This window comes from Diadema antillarum, unplaced genomic scaffold (genome assembly GCF_040938485.1).
Source record: "Diadema antillarum isolate AM-2024a unplaced genomic scaffold, OU_Dant_1.0 scf00000136, whole genome shotgun sequence".
Classification (NCBI taxonomy): Eukaryota; Metazoa; Echinodermata; class Echinoidea; order Diadematoida; family Diadematidae; genus Diadema; species Diadema antillarum.
Window position 1 is genome coordinate 510,260 of NW_027271025.1, and position 24,780 is coordinate 535,039.

Below are 24,780 nucleotides of genomic sequence, written 5' to 3' on the forward strand. Positions count from 1 at the left end.
CGTACAAACTGTATATACATAAATAAATAAATATAATATAATATAGTATAATATAATACAAGTAACGAATACATTGAAACAAAACATATCGTCAAACGTAGAATTTGCACGATGCTTGACAATTTCTTGGATGGAACAGGGCCCTGTTGCATAAAACCCTTACCGCTGGACTTACCGCTCCTTTCTAATGGTAAGTCTTCAAATAAGCGGTAAATTTTATAATCCTTGATGCTGATTGGCTGTGACGCCTAATTTTTACGGTAGTTACCATTGAAATTCAATGGTAAGTTTTATGCAACGGGCCCCAGAAGTATCATTGAACTGAATATATATATATATATATATATATATATATATATACATTAACTCAGGAGGTCCAGTAAAATCTTCTCATTTGACCTTTCGGATGATGATTATATTACAACTATACTGCACATAATATTAATCTAAGCCTATTTTGCCTCCTCGTATTTCATTTTGAATTATGGTTATTAGTATCTGTCTACTAAACTTCAACCAGTATTCTTTCCATTTAGTGGTTTTTATTCCTTTAATTATTTCATTATTGTCTTGCTGAATAATGAATTGACTTAAACTAATGTTGATTTGATGCCAGTATTGATGTCAAATAACTTCATTCAACGAGACTTGGAATATAAGAACCATTATGTCATGAAAACTCCATGTTACAAGCGAATAAATCATCCTGCAACCTTGACCATGCAGATGGCTACCTAATTTCCGTTTCGCTATTTAAATACCTTAGAGGTTCAATTCCACAATGTGCATTTAGAGTGTGAATTCAAGTTAAATAACTGATTTAGAAACTTTTTCACAACTCACAAAATCGGACGTAAAGATACTGGCATGATACCGTTCCAGGCCGCTTGTTTATAAGGGGCAATTCAATGCTCCGCAAACCTCCATGGACAAGATGTTTTTACCCACTGTGTCCCTCTCGACCCAGGTATATAAATGTGTACCTGGCAACGCTAGGGTAATAATAATAGCAAGGCCTCTGGTAGAGCAGTGGCAACACTAAAGAGGCTACCTTGGGTAAATAAGACCTTATTATTATTATCATTATTAAGACCTTGTTTTTACTTGCTTCAAGCTTTACCAATGTTTAATCAGAAGTCTCAAGTGAAAATGTGTGATTTTATAGACTCTGGCAGTCTGTGAATCACTTGACAAAGGGTAAGGTGCCCGAAAATGTATGAAATAAACTGTTGGTGTACACATGGTCAGTTTCCGGGTGAATTTTTCTGTTCTCCTGCTTATTAGGATGATGGGTGCTGGGAATCAATGAGTTCTGCCATTCGAGAGCTAGTGCCTCCTCTAGAAAGCAGTATTATGTCTTGAAATCCATTTGAATTACAAAATTTACTAGATTTTCAACAGAAATCCAATATCCCCATGAATGGAAAATATAGATATTTTGCGTGAAAACAAGTTAGACATCATCATAGTTTAAACATTATCATTCATAACTGATTTAAGAGAGAAACAGCATCATATCAACAACACTAAAAATAAGACCAGCCAACTGCTTTTACTCTATCCAGCACTCTGCGGACAGAACTTCTCATATTCACGTACGTCGAGGTCGAGCTCCGCGCAGTCCTACTTCGAGTGCGGCGGCCGATTCTGCTTGCCAGTGGGTGACATCTGTCTAAGGTGTCTTCACAAACGCGGGGAGATAGTTGATGTCGGTCGTCATCAGAGCAAAATACGTCTGGGTCACAGACATCCTCATTGAACGATACAGACTGAAAAAAAAAACAAACATTAGACAAACACATATTACGTTTGCTGTTTCATTAACCAAATATAGCCCGATGCTTTCATTGAGAAAGATTATAAGACAGGAAAGTATAATCCACAGGTAAAGGTGTACAGATAAAATTGTTGAATGATTCAAGGCATACCATCATCTCAACATCCCAGTCATAATATCTAGTGCACCATCGCGCTTTGTCCAAAATTTCCATGGTTGTATAGGTTGGCATTTCTCATTCATGGGCACTCGTTCTTAGTTTGTTCTGTTTGATTGCATCAGTAATTTTGCTATTTTGTTGTGCACAGAGCGTTCATAACGTTATGTCTTATGAAACTTTAAAAGAGGGACAAGTACTAGTATTAGGTGGTTTTCAGTAATCGAAGTTTTGATTGGCACAACGATATCAAGACGACATGATTGACCAAACTCTTTAGTTCCTTGGAAAGTGTGATGGAAAAGAATCAAGAACATCTGACTGCTTGAAGGTTTTGAGGAGTGGCGCATTTTTATGTGCCACGACTGCAGAAACAGACATGCACAAGCAAGCAAATGGACTGCATAGCTAAACAAAGGCATCTACACGCTGGTATTTCTTTTGCAAAAAGTAGAAGTTTGTGTTTATCGTGGATTATTAAATAAGAACGCCATATTCCTAAACCAAGACCCCTCCCCCCAAAAAAAATTATATACATACGACTCGTTATTGCAAAGTGGAAATATGTGACATGGCTTTTCTTAATAACTCATTGCGTTTAAATGCTCAATGCGTGCCTAACTTTTATTTGAATAAATGCATTTTGATATCAATGCTATATGAAAACTTTGTTCATTCGGTAGCCATCTTTCTCATCATCTGGTAGACTTTGGATACAAATTAGGCACACTCTGTACAATTTCATAATATCTGCAGGTCTTCATATAAAATCAATACAATTGAAAGGTGTAAATTATTGATCTTTGGCAAGTGTATCAGGCTTTAAAAGGATACGGGACCTCCATGTAAAACGGTGTGATGCTTAATAATAAATGTGCATGTTTTAGTGTTTTGAAGACAAATACCACAATAAAAACGATTGTTGCCAAATAAAAATTAGGCAGAAGTTGGACAAAGGTTAAAATTCTAATTGTCAGCTTTGAAAGTAGTACGCAGAACTTGTGTAGTTACCGGATGCAATGCGATTACACATTACACTAAAAGTGCATCAGACATTTGCACCGCCCGGCTATATGCCTTTATTATGGTATCGCTCTCAGAGTGCAATCTATCACCGGATGTTGAAGTACTCTTGGCCGTTTTGTTTCAGTTTTCTATCTTCATCTTTTTGTCTGAAAAGCATTTATGGAACGCTTGTGGTTATCCTGAATGATTAATCACGCCATTAGCATATGCATCTCTTCTCACTCCAAGTGGTACACTTATAGAGGACAGTTTCAATATACATACAATCAGGACTGTTAGCTTGCTATCATATGAAGGAAAAAATAAAACCATAACACAACACAGCAAAAACGCATCGATCCACATCATTTCATCTAAATTCATTCGCAATCGAGAAGCAAAACGTCTTCTGCCTCTAAAGCAGGGAAGTCGCTGATGCCAGTTCTTATCATATAAGGGAGATCAAACACGAATAGAAAAAAAAAAAAAAAACATAGGGGTCTTGACACATGTCAGTGCCCTTCACATTTTATCTATTTGCACCATGTATGAATGTGTCAATCCGTGCATCATCACTGACAAAAGAACCCGGTTTCCCACATTTCAGTCATATTTGGCTGAGGTGCCTTTTCAGACTCAACTGCCTTTGAATAAACACCAGCAAACCTGAAACAAGGACAAATTTTGCGTCACAAAATTGGTAATTACTGAAGCGGCCACTTGCGGCCATGCACGTAACATCCCTGAATGGCAAGACAAGCATGTCGTCTACAGCACTGCCCATGTTTACTCTGAAACAATGTGCGACAAATGGGGAAAAATAGATTACAAATCACAGTCAATCTGCTTAATTAGTTGCTTTTTCTTGTAAAGTACTTGCATTTCGCAAATGAAATTGCTTTAGCCATGATTTCGCAATATACACTACAACTGCACATGCATTTTTCTTGATTTAAGAGAGTTATTAGCTTCTGCGCATGTAGTTTTTAGATTTCTCAAAGCGCCGTCTTGTTTTTATTCAGGCTGGCTGTCGGTGGACAACACTGGATCAAAGCAGGAAAGCATGTTCAAAATGTGTTTGTGACGCTTTTGACAGAAACAGGTGCACGAATTAATTAACGGGCGATGAATGTCCATGTGTTGTAGGTCCATGATATAACTACATGTAAATTTATTTGCATAATCATATTGTGATATATGACAATAGAGTTGGATACTCACGCGTTCAAACCAAGAGCTTGGTGGGCGTGGGAGTGCTGACATGACAGTAAAGGCTGCTTCATCGTAAATGTGATCAGAGTCAGGTGCGTGCACCTCATGTGGGAAAAACTGCGAACGCGTTGGAGGCGTTGGAGGCACCGGAGGAGATCGCGGGATGGGGGGCGGTGCTTCGCCGGAGACACTTTCAGCTGTAGGATAATTTTCGATTAGGACGAAAAAGCATTGGTGAACACACGAGAGAAAAGTGAACAGAATGGAGAAGCAAAGGATAATTTCGTCATTACAACAAGCAAAGAGATATGTTCACATACAAATACACAAACTCACAAACACATATGTATGTACATTAGAGAGAGAGAGAGAGAGAGAGAGGGCGGGGGAATATTAAAGTCTCTTTAAAGTTTGGTCCGATATTTGTTTATCTTCAATTCAAAAAGAAACACAACACACTCAATCCTTGACCTTGTAACATTAAAAAGGCACGAATTTCAAGGGGAAAAGGATTGTAAGCTAATGATTTACCAAAATATCATTTCTTTGATTGATTTTCTATGAAACAAAGTAACGAAAGAATAGTTACGTGAATTTGGTACGTAATGATGTAGAAACGTTGACAAAGCCATTATAAAGTTGAATTAATCATTCTTGTTATCATTATCATCATTTTCATTATTGTAGTGTAATTCATCAAACGTTATGAAGCTCATTATGAAATTGATATGCAATACCGCTAATATATCACATACAAACTGATGTCTTGTTTAGTGAAAACCCCATTCTTCAGATTACTCATTCATATCGGCTTCAGTGGGGTTATTTCATGTAGAATACAAGAGATTAACGCTACACCAGCTGTATTTACGGGAATGTTGCACAAGAATAACAAAATAACCATTTTCTGTAATAAAAACAAACAAACATGTGTACTGGTTCTTAGCTCTGGGATTATTTCGATAACTCATTGAAACAAACACGGAGCTTTGAAAGCTTTGAATATGAGCTGTATAAAAATGTTTCTCGAAAGACATCAATGATGGTTGAAAGCCTTTAAGGTAGTTACAGTGTCTCTGTAAAATGATTTCTAGTAGAATTTCTAAAAATGTAAGCATGAAAATATTATTTTGTTTTATTCACAATCTCAAGAGTGTACATGTAAGCACACTGTACATTATCCTATACTATGCTTAGAACCGTATATTCTTAAAACAAATTGTTAAACTATTCTAAATTTATCTATATTCCATATAGAGAGCCTACATTTCACAAGTACTTGCTCTAATTATCTTCAAAAATGTCACTATATGTTGTATGTTCATAATGTCCACAATTCGGAATATGAATTAGTGTGATTAAATTAAATCTAATTCAAATTTATTTCAAAAAATTTCATTGTAATGGAAGCTGTGCCGACAGTTTCATTGCGTGGTAATCATCAACATTCTTTTTTGTTTAAGATAACCTTGTGAGCATGACATTTGCCTCCCTGCATTATTTACTCATGAAATATTACATAAGCAAATAACATTGAATAAAACTACTTTTCCATATGAAATGTCATAGATCCTCGTCATTTGGTTGGATGGTGACACTTGATAGTCTGTTCACTTAAACATCATCCAAATTCAAATTTGTGAGCAACATGGAATAAGACGTACAAACAATTTTCATACCGCGATTTTTCTTTAATGCGTGGACGACGACGATGGAGAGGCATCCGACACCAACGATGGCGATGACAGCAATGGAAAGACTGATGACCATGACATGACCTCGAACGGAGGGAGCTTCAGCATCCATATGATTCGTGTCGTCTGAAAACCAACCAGAATTGGGTAAAACAAATGTTAACCGAAGTTTCCGATACCTCATGCAGAATTTACAGTTTCAGGTGCACTTGAAAAGAATTCAAATACTGGCTCGGATTGGCGGAAAGGGTAAGGATTTAGGTTTAGAGCACTAAATGTCCTCTAACACATCTGAAATTTCTTACCTGATGGATCGATTCTAATCGGTTCACTGCACATATTCATGGAACAGACGACGATTCCAAAATCTCTGGATTCCTCATCTTTAGGCAAAGGTATGGCTTCACTGTTGTGATAGCACATCGGTCTCCTCAGAAATTGACCGTGCTTATAGACGCCCAAATAGAAACATGTGTGTGCGCCCTGATACTCCGTACCATTGCTGATCACTACGTGTCCTTGGTCCACTGCGATATTTAACACTGGATGTGAAGGAGATATGAAAGTCAGGTGTATTATTTCATGGTATTTCACATTCATTCAGTTTTAGGTATCTACAGAACTCCGTCCAACGAATATTGTTATAGTAATACTCCTAAAAGCGCTAGTTCGAATTAAGGAGAAATATTGATTAAAGAAAGTTACATGTAGGCCTACATCCCCGAAAAGTATGAAACATGTAATCCCTTAGTCACTGATAAAGGAACAACATCATCAACAACAATCTCTCTAGCATTTCTCTTTTATTCTTTTGTGTAAAGGGAGAGACCTCTAGAACCGTAATGTTTATTACACAGGTGATAGAAGGGGCTTTTACTTACTCGTGTATATGCAAATTGTGCGCCAAGAAGACTGGATAATTCATGACCTCCCATTCTACCGAGTGCTTGTTGCTATAATAAAATGAATTTTTGAAACAAAAAGGACGTAGAAAGACGAAGCGAAAACTGAACAAACCTTGGACGTGAAGCAGCACTCGCTGGCGGGTTTCCACACCATCATTGGTGACGATACAATCGATGTACTTGCCCTGGTGTTTCTCCTTCGGAACGAAGCGCACAGAAGCGCCATTCTCTCTGCCAGAATTATTGATCTATTATTGCGAAAGACGGAAGAATAAATACACTAAATTATACAGACCCTACATGAATGCATACTTATAACTGCAAACATAAAAACACGCATAATATAATACGAAGCTATTGGATACGTGAAGTCACTGCGTAGAAATATGTAACCTCTAACAGATTGACAGAATGGTACACGAATTGACAAAATGAATCTGATGAAAGACAGTGTATCCTATTTATGTGATGTAAAAAGTAAAGGATGATAATTGCTTGTAATTAGCTACATTACGATGTTCGTGCGCACATGAATTTGCCATCTAAAGGATGAGAAACATTTTATATTGCTACCATTTATCAAGCAAATCTACATCAAGTATAGGATACAAGGGACAGAGAAAGCCCATAAGAGTTCCGGATATGACAAGACAGCCACATACCATTTGGAGTTGAATATCATATCCAGTTTCCCAGCGAACAGTGGTGTCTGGGTCACTCGCTGAATCGATGGAACAGGTGAGATCTGTCGGTATATTTGCTATGACTGTTCGATTCACAGTACTGTTGGACGAAGATGTCTGCACATCAACTGCTGCCACTGGACGTACATGGTTGTCCGAGGTGTAAATTTGCAACAGAAAATGTCATCATTAGTTCCTCTCCAGAGTTTACAGAATCGAAATGTTCACAGCTAATTTCCTCAGAGAGCTAATGACACTGATGAATGATTTCGAAATGCAATGAATGCTTGCAAGACTGAGAAATATGAGGATAAGTGCAAAACCTGATTATCATGTCACGTGTTTCACTGAGATATAAACGTATATCAATATAGCAGTGAATAGTGGCAAATACATCTTAGCAGAGCAGTCATGAACAAACCGTTTGTGACCGCTCTGCTTGGATATTATTATTTGCTTGTTCTTTTTAAGACGGTATTTCAGTTGATGGTAAACAGTGCCTTGATATCGAGGTAACTCGCTGATGCAAAAGCAGTAGAAAGTGTAAAGATGGAATCACCGCAGTCCCGTATCATTCTAAGGGCAAAAACTTACAACACGAACAGCAGTAGATTGAGTTTATCTTTTTTGGCCATATTCAGGCTTTTTTGGACACGTTTACTTCAAACCATGGTGGCGCCCTGACTTAATTTAAAATAAAAGACGTATCAAAATACCGATTCAAAAGGTGGATCACAAATTGAGCACAATCGCTCCCTTGGATGGTTATTTGAAATAAGGTATCTCTATTTTATCAATTAAGGCAGTTACTACTTTGTCTATTGATCGACATACCTGTCACGTTTAGTTGAATTTCTATTTGAATTATGCCTTCAGAAGCTCCCACGACGCAGACATATTTGCCTGTATCTTTTGGCCCCACATTTGCGATGACAAGCTCTGTTGACTTTCCGGAGAAATCAAATGTCAGTTTATACCGGTCCATGTCCATGATGAATGTAACGTTGCACGACGACTGGCACCGGTACTCTGCAATTTTTCTCCCACTTTCCGTCTCCCTGTTCTATTTTTGAGATTATTTTTTAATACATTTATTTTATATTGTTTTTTCTTCTCTGAATTAAACGCAGTACCATAAATTACTTAGCGAAGTTTGCTTGAAATTCTAAAGTAATGCACTTGATAGACAATATAAGTGCAATATCTCATGTATGTTTCTTAAAGTAAGAAAACCCCGAAACAGAACAGTCCAGGGAAACAAATCAAGATATCCGAAATTCTCGCGGTCACCTGAGTATGGAAGTTCAACTTCAAGACCTTCTTGCAGAAATTAGCTTAGATGAACACAGTAAAACTTTGTTGGGGCTGGGGAAGGGCACGGTGTCAACTAGTTTATTAGTCTACCACACGGCACATACTTGCCAAGTTTGCAAAAAATTGAGAATGTGTTTTCAGTAGAGAACTAACTGTGGAGACTGGCCTTCAGTTTGATCCCGGCACGAAGATAGTTACCCCTGGATCTACCATGAACCAACCTAAGAAAGCATATACTCACTGATGTACATTGTTTGTTCATTTTTTATCTGAGAAAATATTAGCATTTGAACTTGGTCTTTGACCATTGACCTGTGACCTTATGACCTTATGACTCCCAAGTTCCCAAGAGAATCACTGTCAGGTGGAACATGCACAAATATGTACTAAGGTTCAAGATGATATCTTCAGCCACTTTCGAGATATGTAGGAAGAAGTGAAATTTAGCACTTTCACTTGACCTTTTGCAAAAAACCCTCCACAGAATCTCTGTTAGGTAATACATGTATAAATAAAGTTTCATGTAACTACTGCAGGCATTGCATAAATGTGAGGGAAGTAGTGACATTTTGAGGAGTGGACCTTGACCTTTGAACCCTGACCTTTGACCCATGCCACCCAAATTCCCTAGGTAGTCACTGCCGGTCAATACATGCATGCATACTAAGTTCCGGGAAGATACCTTGAACCATAGTGAGATATGGAGAAAAACGTGAAATTTCAACATTTTGACTTGACCTTTAACCTCATGACCAGAAAATCTCTCTGGAGAATCTTTATTTGGTTGTACATGTATACACTAAGTTTCAAGAAAATACCTTCAGGCACTGTTTGGATATGGGGAAAGTAGTGACATTTTGAGCATTTGACTTTGATCTTTTGACCTTTGACATCGAGCATGTGCACCTAAAAGTACAACTTTGCCCACTCATACATATACATGCCAAGTTTCACTATAGGATACCTCAAACAGTTTTTTAGTTACGCTGTCCACAAAATTGATTACAGATGGAAGGACGGACAACCCAAAAACATAATGCCTCCTTCATCTCTTCGTGGCGAAGGCATAAAAACAACAAGGTCTATACAAATCAGCGAATCACGCATGCATGAAAATGCATTCTCTATAAGCCAGTTCGTAATTAGCTCATGGGCACGTTGGTACAAATGACCTTTCTTTTTTCTCAATTGGTTAGGCACTTTAATCGTTTTCAAAGAGACATTATTCGTACCGGGAAGCTTACCAGACGTAACAATTCATGCAATTCGTGTTCAAATAATAAATGAACTTGCATAGACCAGGTGACCAGAATGGTCCGTCAATCAACCATCGGGCAAGCATCCATTTCATTGTTTTGCTTTGAATGCATTAAAAAACTGTTTTATTCATATTGCCAAATACCAAGTTTGCTGTCAGGTGGATGTACTGGCAAGCAACATTTACAAGGATGACATGAATAATCATTATATGACAGATGCTTATCTCAGTGAATTTAAAAACCAACGTGCCTCTTGGTACAAATGACCTTTTTCTGCTCATGCGCAAAGTGGAACTACGAACTGGCTTATTAAAGTCGACCCAAAACAAACTGAGTCAAACTACTTTAGCTCTTGCATTATTGGTTCCGAAAGGTAGGGAGTTATGCTTACTGGAAACCGATATGCTTCATATTGAACGAAGTTGCCCCATTGGTCAATGCTGCTTTGGAGTATCTTTCAGAAAATTCACTCTAAAGTCGTTTCTGTAAAATATTACCGTTGCAAGTTGCAAATGAATACCACCTACAGTATACGGATTCATGATTCCAGATAGCGCTGTTGGATAATTTCTACCAGTGCCGTACTGATTTCTACCAGAGCCATAAGGCTATAACTCAGTTTCAGTTGGCCCAGCATGGCCTGCATTCCTTCGTTACACTTTTATTTTTTACAGTGCATCTACCGTGTTCTGAACGTCTGAATACAATGGTGATCATGTCGAAAACGGTTGAAATTACAAGATCACTATCAGTTCGTCTTTTCATTCGGTCGTTCCCCGCTGGTCCATCGTGAGTAAAGAGACCAGCATAATATAGAATGCGCGCGCAGTTAGTTTTTTCCAGTGGTTTTGCATTTCTTGGTTTATGTAGTTTTATTTTAGCTTGAGTAATTACTCTTCAGTTTAGATGAAATCAGTTATTTCCAGACGTATAGCTCATTCGTTATGTGATTCATTCCATTATAAAGTAATGTTTTTGCTAATTTACACGCTCAACAGATCAAATTGAATACAACATAATTATACATATATCATTGACTAACGCGTGATAAGCATTTTATATTGTGAACAACGCAGTCATCGTTATATGCAATGACAATCCCACTAAGATTATAGTGTGTGATCTTCCTGTAACTTGTTTTCACAGTTCTTCCTACTATTAAGTGCTATGAAGTGAATGAAGTCCTGACTCCAATTCCAGCACACAGGCCTATATTTTGTGTGTGTATGTGGGCGTATATGTAACGTGTGTGATAATAATATTTAGTTGAAGATGATGCCGAATTGTTGAGGAATCTTGCACTATAAACATTACGATAGCATGACGTAAATCTTTCTTCTCACCTGGTCCTGATGATACCAAGTAGCGTGATCTATTGTGTTCCTCTTGACTTTAACTGCTGTAAGCGGGCAAGACAAAGTGACTTCTTTGCCTGGCCTCGCGTCCGATGTGGATGTCGGAGACAGTGTGTTACCTAGTAAATCATCAATGATAATACCAAACCGTCACAGAGAGCTACAAATAAACCATTACTGGTTGATTTTTTTTTTAAAGTAAGCGTACCTGCATTCTTGGTAAGTTGGTTAACCCAATCATGTTTAACAGTGAGTCCTTCACTACGGGGATTAAGACGCAATTTTCAGTAAAGGAAGCCAGAATATGATTTTCCATTTCATCTTAGTCTCCTTCACGATTAAAAAATGAAATGGCTCAACACGCACAGACAACACTTAATCCAAGTTAAACACATTTTTTCTTTAAGTGAACGAAATATGCAGGTACACATTTGATTAATGTTTATGTCCACTCTGAATCCACATTGCATAACGATTGAAGTACAAGAATATGAAATATATTATGGAACGTTTTAAATGTCACGTAATTTCCTTTTGGAAATATCACAAGTAATAGGCTGTGTTCATTGCATATTTTTGAAGGGTTAGATCAAAACTAACACTCATGACCATTGAGTAAATGAAATAATGATGAAATTGCGACATAATTAGTTTGATATTTCTAGAGGTTTTTTTTTTCTCTGAGAAATTAAAGGTATCATTGCCTTTGTGCAGCTTACGTGGGTTTGACCAACATGACAGTTTTGCGAAACACGTGAAACTCTGTTATCGTGATTATCATTTCCTTCATCGCACTCTCGTTGCAATCTCCATATTGATGAAATTTCTACCATTTTGTTTGAATTCTCTACTTCAAAGTCAACAGGCAGTAATATGTCACTATAATATTGCCACAAAAAAAGAACAAAAAAAAAATGCTTCCACCGACTTAAACTAGACTCTCACCTGCAATCAAAAAAGTCGCGACAGTGAGTGCAATCACTTGCGTATTTCGGAACATCTTGGTGAGATAGACTTCAGTTCGGTTAAAGTTGATCAGGAAATAAATGACTGTGTAGAGCTATCATCCTATATGCACATGGGAAATGGGAGCTGCTGTACTGATCTCTCCTGTGGCTGTTTGGTTCTCAGACTGTGGTCTCGCTGACAGCTATCTACAAATAAGCTGCAAACAAAGTACACTCCGTGGATTTATCATTATCATCTAGGATGGCAGGATGGATTGACAGGTTTTGATTCTGTAAGGGGATATTCAATGCACTTATCTTTCTTATTATCCCCCTCTACTTCCACTTTCACTACGAAAACAACGTTAACCCGACTACCCCTGTAAGTTAGCTTTAACATGACCCGACTCATAGATGACCGGAAATAGATGGCCTGTCAGGACTTGCACGTTCTTTATGACTGTCTATTTATGGAACATTGCATTGAGACTCAGAGTGAAAGTAGAATGCCTACATTTCAAAGAACGCAGTGTCATTAATCTCTAAGTACTTTTTTAGTGATTAATATTCTAGGATAATACAACTGTACCTCCCATGGGAGAAGCTTCCTGGTTATGATAGGGTTTGTCTAATACAGGTAACTTCTTTTCATTTAGTAAAACGAGAATAGTATACGAGTAATATGTAGTATACTAGTAACAATTAGGATATGTCTTACTTGCATAATGGAAATGTCATTCCATTGACTATTATGGCCAAGCTCCTTAAGAACGACGTGATAATTTCTCAGAAAAACACTCAGTGAACTGTCTTCTCACACAAGGCCGCGATCAAGAATGTGTTGTATAATTAGGTAATTAATGAACGAAGGTTAAACCAACGACTGCGAGTGATAAAAGACTACAGCATGTGTTTCCTTTATAGCTGAGAAGTTAGCGCACACCCACCGGGACATATGTTCGTTCATTTGTTTGTTTGTTTGTTTGTTTTTTCCTTGGGGGTGGGGGGGGGGGTGGTGATTCCACGTCATATACGACATAGGCCTAGACACAAACAACAAAGACAACCATGTACCAATTAAGGATGCAATAGTTTGGTTTGGTCCAAAGCTCATTATCTATAGTACAGTAAATACCTATAAAGACTGTTTTGATACCATGCACTACCACCACAACCACCACTACTACCACAACCACCACTACTACTACCACTAAGTAACACCACCACTATAACTGCCACATACTACAACTACTACTACTTCTGCCACTACTACTTCTTATTTGATACAACTATTACTACTGCTTATACTTGACGGACGCATCCGAGATAGAGTACACATTGCTTTGCTAAATATCTCTGCCCATCTTCAGTGTTTGCATATCGGCTAATTCATGTCCAATATCTCGTGCGATGTATAGGCAGCGTCGTCTCAATGAACTTCATCAGATGTGATTTGATCCTTGGCATCCATCACAGTGAGCAACACATTGGGTTGTACCACAAGCTACACTAGAAGGGTTGAACATCTGCATAAGATCTTTTACGTTTTGTGCTCTCTCCAACGTATTTCCGTGCGACATGAACCCTACAAAAAACATTTCTATTATATCTCACATAGCTTATTGAATCATCGGACAAGAAACTGATATGATGCGGTTTCACAGGGGAAGCACACAACTAGGCACGTGCCATTTGTCACTTAACACCACTTGCACTTCATTCGCGTGACAACCCTTCCAAGTTTCGCAGAAGTTAAGCTGTCATTAGAGCTCATAGAGAGTTTCTAGTTGGAATCAAAACTAAAGGATTACATCCTGAGACTCTGGCTGTCTATTCCAACCATTGCGCTAATATCCATCCATCCATGTAACTATCTATATATATGTATATATATTTATATATATATAAGTTTTGATTCACTTTGCTTACTTCCTTACTGGCAGATGTCTTGCTTGTTTATTTCTGTATATCCTTCCCTAAAGTGATTTAAAAAAATAGTTTTGGATGATTTTTAAATGTTTCTTAGGGGCAACATGTGTGGCTTCACATGCCTACGGGCAATAATAAGTGCCTTTACTTTTATGTGCCCTGACCCTCATGTTGTCTTCATTTACTTATAGTAGTAGTAGTAGTAGTAGTAGTAGTAGTAGAAGTATTATCATTATTATTATTATTATTATCATTATTATTAGTAGTAGTAATAGTAATAGTAATTGTAATAGTAATAGTAATAGTAATAGTAGTAATAATAATAATAATAATAATAATGATAATAATAATAATAGTAACAATAATAACAAATAACATGAATTCATATTGCGCTAGATCCACTCTATAGAGTGCTCGAAGCGCATACATACTTTTATTACCAACGTGTCTGGATACCTTATTTCTCGCCAGCACTGACAGTGCTTACTCCCCACTCCTTGGGGAGCATTCAAGCCAGTCGCCATTTTACATGCGCGCACATGCTGATCAACCAAGATTAATATTCTCATCCTACCGGGTACCCATTTGTACTCCTGGGTGGAGAGCAGCAATGTGGATAAAGTGCCTTGCTGAGGGGCAAACGTGTGTGACTTTGTGGGGCTCGAACTCACGAACCTAAATCACGCTCATGCGATTCGTGCGCTCTTATCCACTCGGCCACGACGCCTCCACAATATTAATGTTACATAAAATTTCATTTTGTGTGACATGTACAGTACAGTGTATTCCTTTGCAATGTTAGTCCTGGTTTTTGTATCATGTTTGTAATGCTTATGTTATGTATCCTATATTCTTTACCTGGTTGAATAAACAATGATAATAATAATAATAATAATAACAATAATTATAATAATAATAATGATAATAATAATAATAATAATAATAATAATAATGATAATGATAATGATAATGATAATAATAAAAATAACGATAATAATAATAATGTTAATAATATTTATGATAATAATAATAAATGGGTGACCTCCAAACAGGAGTGTGAAATGAAATCATTACATGACGTGTGTGTGTGTGTGTGTGTGTGTGTGTGTGTGTGTGTGTGTGTGTGTTGTAGTTTACATCATCAGAAGTGTTTTGTAGGACGTTTTAATATGTCTTTCTCATCAATATTGGTTACAATCGGGAACATCCCACGCCCACTGTTATGATGGCAGAGACTTTTGCAACAGCGACAGCATCAAAAAAAAAAACCGTTTTGTAAGTTTTTTTTTTTTTGTTAATTATATACCATCGGAAAGTTCTCACGGCATAACGAAAGAAACATTTTTATTAATGATGTAAACATTGTTTTTAGTGGGTTAAATAATGATATTACATTTTGCAATTGATGAATACTCTTTATTTTTGAATTAGATCTTGCAAATAATTGGCAATGTTCACTTTTTAATCACGAAAAACCAATATCTCTCAAAAACTATACCGACTGAGAAACGAAGATGGCGATGGGGCGTTGACATCGTGACACGGTTGCTGCTTCTGTCTAAAGTTTGGTTGACTTGTAGACGTACACCACATTGAATTACGTAAGAATATGTAGGCCTATTCATGAAACGTCAGTAGGTGTATAGTTTTACACAATCTTTAAGTCTACGCGCGCATATTGTTAGGATGTTAGGAGAACAGAAATTGTTAAATGTTTATCAATAAGCAAGCATACAGTTCTCCTTTGCGCATGAGTAGAAAAAAAAAGTCATTTGTACAATAAGGCATGTTTGTTTTTTGAATTCACTGAAATATGCATCCCTGATGTAATGATTATTTCAATTATTCATGTAACCCTTGTAAATGGTGCTTACAAGCATATCCATCTGACAGCAAGCTTGATAGTTAGCAATATTAATAGAAATACTTTGTTTATGCGTTCAACACAAAACACAAAAATCGAAGTTAGAATCAAAATAAAAACAACGAAATGAACGCCTGTCGAAGTGGCAATTTACAGACTATTCTTGTCACCTGCTCTGGGCAAGTTAAGTCTTTGTTTGAACCTGAATTCCATAGTGTGGGCACGCATCATGCTGCTTTAAAAACTAATGAAGTGCCTAACTAATTGAGGAAAAAAAAAAAAAGAAAGGCCATTTGTACCATTAATGTGTTCATGAGCTAACTGTGAACTGGTTTTAATATGGAGGCGAACGGAGTAAGTGAGCTCTGGAAAATTGCGGAATGCAGTATTGATGTGGTCATTATGTTTTCAGTTCCCAAACCACTTATGTATAGAGAAGTGGGACTGCAATTTTAGAACTAGCAAGTGATGAGTCTTTAAAGCTCTATCAATTATTGCTCCACTTCGTCGGATGATTCACCTTTTTTTTTCTTTTAGTCTTTTGACTATGTCGTGCCCTTTTAGAAGAAAGAAGCGACAGCACAACCACTTCCACAAGGACAAAAAGGAATAAAGACGCTTCGTTTTAATACTCAATGTGGGCAGAATAGTTCGGGAACATCTTTAGGGTGGGATTTCACGGAGCACGCGAACGATTTGCGAAGGACGCGAATGACAAAATCCAACATTCGGAAAAAGTTTTTCTCCGAATGTTTTCCGACAATGAAGCCGAAAACTATTCTTGCGCATTTTGTGCGAAGTTTCCACGACGTTTGTGCGAATGTCGTGTGTATCATTGCTAAAGTACAGCATGTTACGTACACGAAGAACACGCGACGGAAATGCGAACAACGAAACATTTCCAATAATCATGGGAGAAAATGTACCCAAGGAGAGGTGGAAGCTGTCTTGAGTTGATTTTTTTTTCTTTCCTCTATTTCTCCTTTCTTTTTCTCTCATTTCTCTATCGTGTGCTTGCCTACATTCTTTTCCCTAATACCTATCTCCACTAGAAACGAGCATCTGATTTTTTTTTTCAGTTCCTCCGACACATAATCTCTATAGTTCAAATGAAATTTAACATACTTAAGATTAATCTTAAGTGTATTCTGCGATTTTTTTTTGTATATCAAACATTTCTTTCTCTTTGCTAGTCTTTAATTTCTTTTGTTACTATAGTTGTTAATAGTTCTTTGATGTTAAGATGTATGCTACGATATTTATCTGTAGAAAACGTATAAGTCATACATCCCCCAAACGTTCGCTAAACGTTCGCGAGAATGTCTCAAAATGTACGCGAACAGTTTGCGATTACGTCGTAAAATGATCGGAAAAACTTCGCAGATTTCGCATAACTTACGCGAGACATTCTCCAAAGTTTCGGAGTCTGTTTGGGGTTTCACGAACATTTTGCGAACATCGCGCGTATCTTGCGAAGGTTTTGCGCATATGACGAGGCTTTAAAGACACTTTCGAGAACAATTCACGAGCAAATCACGACCAAGTGTGCGGAAAAGGTTCGCAAAAAATTTCAAACTTTTTTGAAATTCTCGCCGAAGTAGAAACGACATTCGCGAACAATTGACGACGCTTCCGAACCCTCACGTTGGTTTTGCGATCTTTTGCAGACTAAAATACGAATGCTGGATTTTGCCATTCGCGTCCTTCGCAAATTGTTCGCGTGCTCCGTGAAATCCCACCCTTACACAGCAAATGTCAATGTCTTGTAGCAGGGGCGGATCAAGGAATTCCGTTAAGGAGGGGAGATGCCTGTATAAAATGAAAGGGGGAGGGGCGCACGCGCCACCATTTTTCTTTTTATTTCTTTTGCTTTCAGAAAAAAAAATGAGGAGGGGCGCCCCACCTGGATCCGCCGCTGTGTAGGATAAAAGACTGAGTGAATTCAAAGTCGACATTTCACGAATATTGAAGTTTCAATTATTTGTGTAAGATAGTTATTAATGACCACTTGTAATAAGATGATTTTAAATAAAGTAATATCAGATTAGTCTACATGGTATTACGTGTATGCACAAGCAAAGCCGGGAAGTGATCTCAATGTAACTGAACATGCTCTGATACGATAAGCTTGTCTTTTAGAACTGTAACTAAAGTGATCATTACAGGCCACACAGAATTCAGTCAGTCAAGTCGAGAAGTAAACATATTCACAGGAAAAGATGGTTGAATCTAATAACTCTCATTTGCAATGCGGTCGAAACCTGTACTCTGATATAGATATACACCAGCATCATACAATGACGGTGACGTTCATGGTGGAGATGAAGAAGATGGTGGAGATGGATGAGACATGTTCTAAGAAAGCATGCAGTACAGCATCCATCGCACAGCCATTCAATGATCACCGGAGGACGACGTATACATCATAGAGAGAGTAAAAGACACCCCTGGCATAGGACCGTGAAAGGCACGCTGATGTACAGGTAATGTGAGGATGACTTGGCGCAGACAGGAGTGACAATTTTACTCTTTAATGTGGCTGCGTTTCACACCAATAAGCCAGTTCACAGTTACAACTATTCTCAAATGACCTCTTCAACCACAGACATTGCAAAACACGGAATAGTCTTCAAAAAGAGCATTTGAAAACAGCCATACAGGAAGTGGAAGTTTTCATGTCAGTGCTCCATGAATGGCTTTTGTTAATGTTGCTGAAAAGAATGCACATTCACCTGTAGATACCAATCTGCACCTGATTCATTTACAACACAGTTGTCAAGAAGCCGTACTGGGTTTTGAACACAAATCCATTTCAAGAGATGGTCTGCAATGACCTTAAGGCTGGGTTCACATAGGAGTATACTATTCGGGTATACGGTGCACGTTTTCGAGGGCACGCGAATACTTCAGTAGCTTGAATCGAACATTAGGATTTCCTGATACCGTATCCGGGCACTTACCCCCTGGGCAACTACCCTCCGGATAAATACCACCCGGATAATTACCCCCCAGGTCTATTCCTCCCTAGGGCAACTACCCCCCGGACAACTACCCTCCTAGGGCAATCACCTTCCAGGGCCATTACCCCCCAGGACAACTACCACCCGGTCATCTATCCTCCTAGGGCAACTACCCCCAAGGGCAATTACCCCTAGGACATCTACCCCCCGGATAACTACCCCCTGGGTAACTACCCCCTGGATGATTACCCCCCGGATAACTGCCCCCAGATAACTACCACCCGGATAACTACCCCCTGGATAACTACCCCCCCCCCCCGGAGAAGTACCCCCAGTTAACTACCCCCCGGATAACTAACCCTGGATAACTACCCCCCGGAGAACTACCCCCTGGGTAACTACCCCCCGGATAACTACCCCCAGGATAACTACCACTCGGATTACCACCCCGAGATACCCCCCATAACAATACCCCGAACCCCCCCCCGCCCCCTCCTGATACTTACCCACTGGACAACCCTCCCTCCCCCCCCTCCCGAAAGTTACCATACACCCGTTGTATTTTTTCCATAAGTTTATAACACCATATCAGAAGACTAAGCTCATGCAGGCCCTACAATGCATCTTTCTCTTACACTGTCATCATTTACTCTTTTGGCTTGTCATTTTCTACTATTATAACACATTTAGACGATAAACATAAGAAAAGGAGAGTTGATTTAAGTGCAATTCATATTCCCTTAACATTAGCGAGGGACCCTTCGATATAAAGCCATAGTTTCTGATAGGATCCGGGCACGGTTTTATGAAAGTTATCAGTCCTGACAAGCTGTCAGTTCCACACAATTACCAATCGTTGTAGGTCGATCAAAGCAGGTCCATGGTAACAAGTCAGTGACTCGAGCTCATCAATCAAGCAGAACCCATGGTTTTATTGAAATTATTGATGACTAACAATTGTTCAATTCAATTAAAAGTTTATTTCATTTTTCGACAAAACATATAAGTTACACTTCTTTTGACAACAGAGAATAAGGTAAACAGAACATTATGTATCGAAAAGAATGTGAAACAGTTGAGGAGGACCTTATAGTAATTATAGATTGTAGCAAAAAACAACAACAACAGAAGTGATCAAAATAAGGTACTTGCATAACTTTGCTTAAAGTGCGAAAAATGGAGAGACCCACTAAAAAGACAGAGCTTGTAGAATGTGAGCCCCTCTGGAAAAATGACATCAATGGAAAGATTAACTGAAGCATCATAAATACAAAAGGAGAGGAAAAAAAGAGGAAGAAGACTGGAAGCCCACTGAGAACTAGATTCACAGATAAATATACTTACTATCATAGACGTGAACAACATAGGACAAGACTAGACAACAAAACAACTGCTGGAGAAAAGGCTGTACGGGACAAACGGGATGGACAAGACTAACAGACGCGAACAAACATGAAACAAGACTAAACAGCAAAACAACTACTGAAGAAAAGGCTGTACGGGACAAAACGGAATGGAAACGCTGAACAAATAAAAGACAAAATAGCAAACAAGAATGCACAGCAGAGACAGCGATCTTCGACAGAAGCGTATCAAGAGAAACAGATAATGGTTGTGGAGGGGGAAAAAGTGATTGTAGCGTCTGAAAGGAGAAAAGCAAGGAAATGAAGGGACGTGAGAACAGGAATAAGACAGACATTCATGTCTTTGACTCTTTTGGCGAAAGCGTAGATAGCAGCAGACATCCAAAAGATTATAATTTATTCTTGAAAGAGGAAAAAGTAAGTCTGTATGTGAGAAAGAAGGCCAAATGGCTAGTTGTGTCCTGCAAAGTCATACGGCTGCAATAGAAAGGACTTCAGTCTCCTCTTGAAAGAATGTATGGATGGGGCGTTTTTTATATCATGATTTAGAGAATTCCAATAATTTGGGCCGATATAAATAAGTGTATTTTTAGCAAGAATCGTGCGTAAGAGGGGTAAATGAAATTCATTGGAACGCCTAGTGGGATATTCATGAAATGATTGGTTTTTTAGGAACATGGAATTAAACATAGATGGAAGCAAATTGTTACAATACTTGTACATAAATTGGCCTAAATTATACAAAAATAAATCTTTAATTTTTAAGAGCTTATTAGAGGTAAACAACGTGTTTGTATGAGAACGTACAGGGGAATGGCAGATAATGCGGAGGGCTTTCTTTTGCAGGAGGGACACTCTTTCAAGTAAATTCTGATGCGTGTTGCCCCATACTAAAACTCCATAATTCAAATGAGGCAGTATTAACGACGAATATAACATAAGTAATGTTTTTTGTGGAATATGAAATTTAAATCTATTAATAACACCTGTATTACGCGATATTGTATTACAAATATTATCAACATGTGATTTCCAGGAAAGTTTATCATCTACAATGACCCCCAAGAATTTAATATTTGATACTCTTTGTAGATGAGAATCATCTAAAAACTATATTTGTGTTTAAACTATCAACAGTATTGCTGAAAATCATATATTTCGTTTTTTGAGCATTAAGTGATAACTTATTAGCTCTGACCCAATTTGTCACTTTATTCAAATCAATGTTAATTTTGTGAACAAGAAAATCAATATCATTATGGGCAAAAAAATACGTTTGTATCATCTGCAAAATGAATAAAAGAGAGATCCTCAGATACACGACAAAAATCATTGATATAGATAATGAACAATAACGGCCCTAAAAGACTTCCCTGTGGGACGCCACATTTGACTTCTCTGATAACTGAATCATTGTTTTTAATTGTAACAAATTGTTTTCTATCGAACAAATAACTCTTGAACCACTCCAAGGCCTTCCCACGTACTCCATAATGCGATAATTTATAAAGTAAAATGTCATGATTGATGGTGTCGAAGGCCTTGGAGAAGTCCAAGAAAATACTAACTATATGAGAATGATTATCAATGGCATGAACTACTCTATCAACGAAATATAAAAGAGCATGCGAAGTACTATGTTTCTCACGAAAGCCAAACTGATAGTTCGTAAAAACTTCATGTACCGTCAAGAAATTGCTCATTCTCTTCTAAATAAGTTTTTCTAAAACCTTGGACAGTGAAGACAATAATGAAATTGGGCGATAATTACTGACTTCAAGTTTATCACCTTTCTTAAATATTGGTATTACTTTAGCCAATTTCATTTTATTCGGAAACACACCGTTGAGGATTGACAAATTAAATATATGAACAAGTGGATCAGCAATCGAGGAAATAACACCCTTAAGTATGAAATTATCTATCTCATCATAACCAGAACTTCGTTTGTTCTCAAAACAGGAAACTATATCAATAATTTCAAATCTATTAGTTGGTGTAAAAAATATGGAATCAGAGTTGCACTGACCTAAAAATTCAGTAAAATGAGTTTCTGTTGCAGGAATAGTTTGAGCATAATTTTCACCTATTTTTGAAAAATAGGAATTAAAAATATTTGCAATATGAAGAGAATCATTAATCAATTCATCATTCACTTTAATTTTGTCATTGTCAGAGTGTTTACTCGGAACATTCATGGCCTGTTTCAGAATTTTCCAAGTATTTTTCATATCAAACCTATATCTCGAGAATTGCTTGAAGTAATATCTTTTCTTTTCAGAACGTAAAATCATTATCAAAGTATTTTTGTATGATGTATATCTAATTTTCGATCGCTCAGTTTTTTCCAACTTATACTTATAATACAAACAATTTTTCCTGTTAATTGAACGAAGGATTGATTTTGAGATCCAAGGCAACCTGGGTGTTTTTTTATAGTCTGTTCTATTTTTTTTGTTTTGGAATTACATCATCTAAATGATGATTAAATATTTCCATAAAATTATGAAAAGATATATTGATATCATCGCTACCAAACACTCCTGACCAGTCAGCATTCTCGAGAGCCACATCAAAACTAGCTAGCTTTTCGGGTGAAACTCTACGCCTAAACAAAGGAAATGACGGAGGTTTAATATCAGATGATGTTTCAAGAGTAAAATAAGTCATTATTGGAAAATGATCAGTCATATCTGAAAGAATTATGAAAGAATCGGGGAAGGGTAAAATATTACAAAAAAAGTTGTCAATGAGGGTGGCAGAACGATCTGTAATACGTGTGGGTTTGGAGATAAGCGGGAGAAAGGATGAGGATAGAAGTGTGTGAATAAAATCACTAGAGATATTGTCATGCTCAGACTTCAGCAAATCAATGTTAAAATCGCCGAGCAAAAAGCAATCCTTATTTCGGAAAACATGTGAATTTACCAAATCTGAGTAATACGTTAAAAAATCATTGGCGTTTGAGTTAGGAGGTCTGTATATAATGCCTACCATAAGATTTCTACATCCTGGGATGAGAATTTCTATGAACAAAGATTCAACAACATTGTCCATTCTAGAAATACCTTCGTGGACAATAGTTTCAAAGCAACATGATATATACAATGCAACACCCCCACCATTTTTATCAGGCCTATTATTAACAAATAAATCGTAACCATCGATTGCAAAAGAATTTTCTGCATTGGAAGTCAACCATGTCTCACTTAATCCGATAAGCGATAACGACTGACTTTCATCAGATTCTGAAAAAAACTTTAAATCATCAAAATGTTTATTCAAACTCCTTATAATATTTAAGTGTAATAAAGAAAACGTATCCTCAGAGAAGTTGTGAATCATATCTTTGTATTGATTCACTGTGATATAATTGCACAACATATTTTGAGTGGGATCATTACTAAAATCATGAGGCAATTCACTAGCTGCTGTATCCAGGCTTTCGGTAACAAAATCATCATAAGGGGTGGGTCGTGTGTTGGTTAGCCCGCTAACAGGGTCAGACTCTAAACTGGTGTTCCTAAACAATTCAAAAAAGTCATCATTCGATACGGAATTAAAAGGAGCATTAAGAAAATTAGCCATAATTAAAGATACAAGACGAGATTACAAAAGTCTGCGATTTCAGCAAAACTAGAATATCGTAGATAAGGGGATGGTACAAGAAAATGACCAGTAGCCAGAAAGAGGCAAAACACTGGAGTAATCTATAAGCATAAACGACGTCAAAATCACCATAAGCAGAAGATCGCTGCGGAGAAGACGGAAGTGAGACGAGAAAAAGCAGAATAAGGTCAGTGAGAATGTACAGAGGCATTAACAGAGAGTGACATAGAACACACACAACACAATAACAAGAACAAATCAAGTGTCTCTGTGGGCTTCCGAATCAAAAATACACAGAAGCAAATGGCGGAAGCAAATGGCAGAAGAGTAATATAATACATAATCATGGCGTTTACTCTAATGACGAGTTTGTAGAAGATATCAAATTATATATACACCTTTTGGTATACTTTTGTTCAACAATATAGGAGAAAGAAAGTCAAAAGGAACGGAACCAGTGTAAAAATAGTTCAGACAGAGTCTGTACCGCTGTTGTATGGACATCAGAAAATGCATGGCTATTGAAGGAAACTCATTCAACCATTAGTGTACATGATCAGGGAGATGTGACTATTAACGAACAATATGACAAGGTAGCGCTACAAGGGCGCCAAAATAACATCTGACTAATAATAAGTATGTCGACTTGGCGAGCTGTGCGGCCAATTCAGGCATATCAGGCGATAGTCGGATAAATAATAATAGTCGGACAAAACAAGTACATTTAAATGTAAGCAGGTGCTCGT

At 37.5% G+C, this 24,780-nt stretch overlaps 1 protein-coding gene across 1 annotated transcript; it reads right to left on the reverse strand.

Annotated features, from left to right (window-relative positions):
• Positions 1-466: 466 nt before the first annotated feature.
• On the reverse strand, positions 467-12,494 carry LOC139720973 (uncharacterized). Its single transcript, XM_071632303.1, has 9 exons — positions 12,307-12,494; positions 11,350-11,480; positions 8,268-8,496; positions 7,413-7,570; positions 6,863-6,998; positions 6,151-6,387; positions 5,831-5,971; positions 4,161-4,348; positions 467-1,769 (listed from the first exon to the last, which is right to left on the reverse strand). The coding sequence occupies exons 1-9, from the start codon at positions 12,359-12,361 to the stop codon at positions 1,527-1,529; spliced, it is 1,518 nt and encodes a 505-aa protein (XP_071488404.1). The 5' UTR covers positions 12,362-12,494; the 3' UTR covers positions 467-1,526.
• Between the last annotated feature and the right edge of the window lie 12,286 nt (positions 12,495-24,780).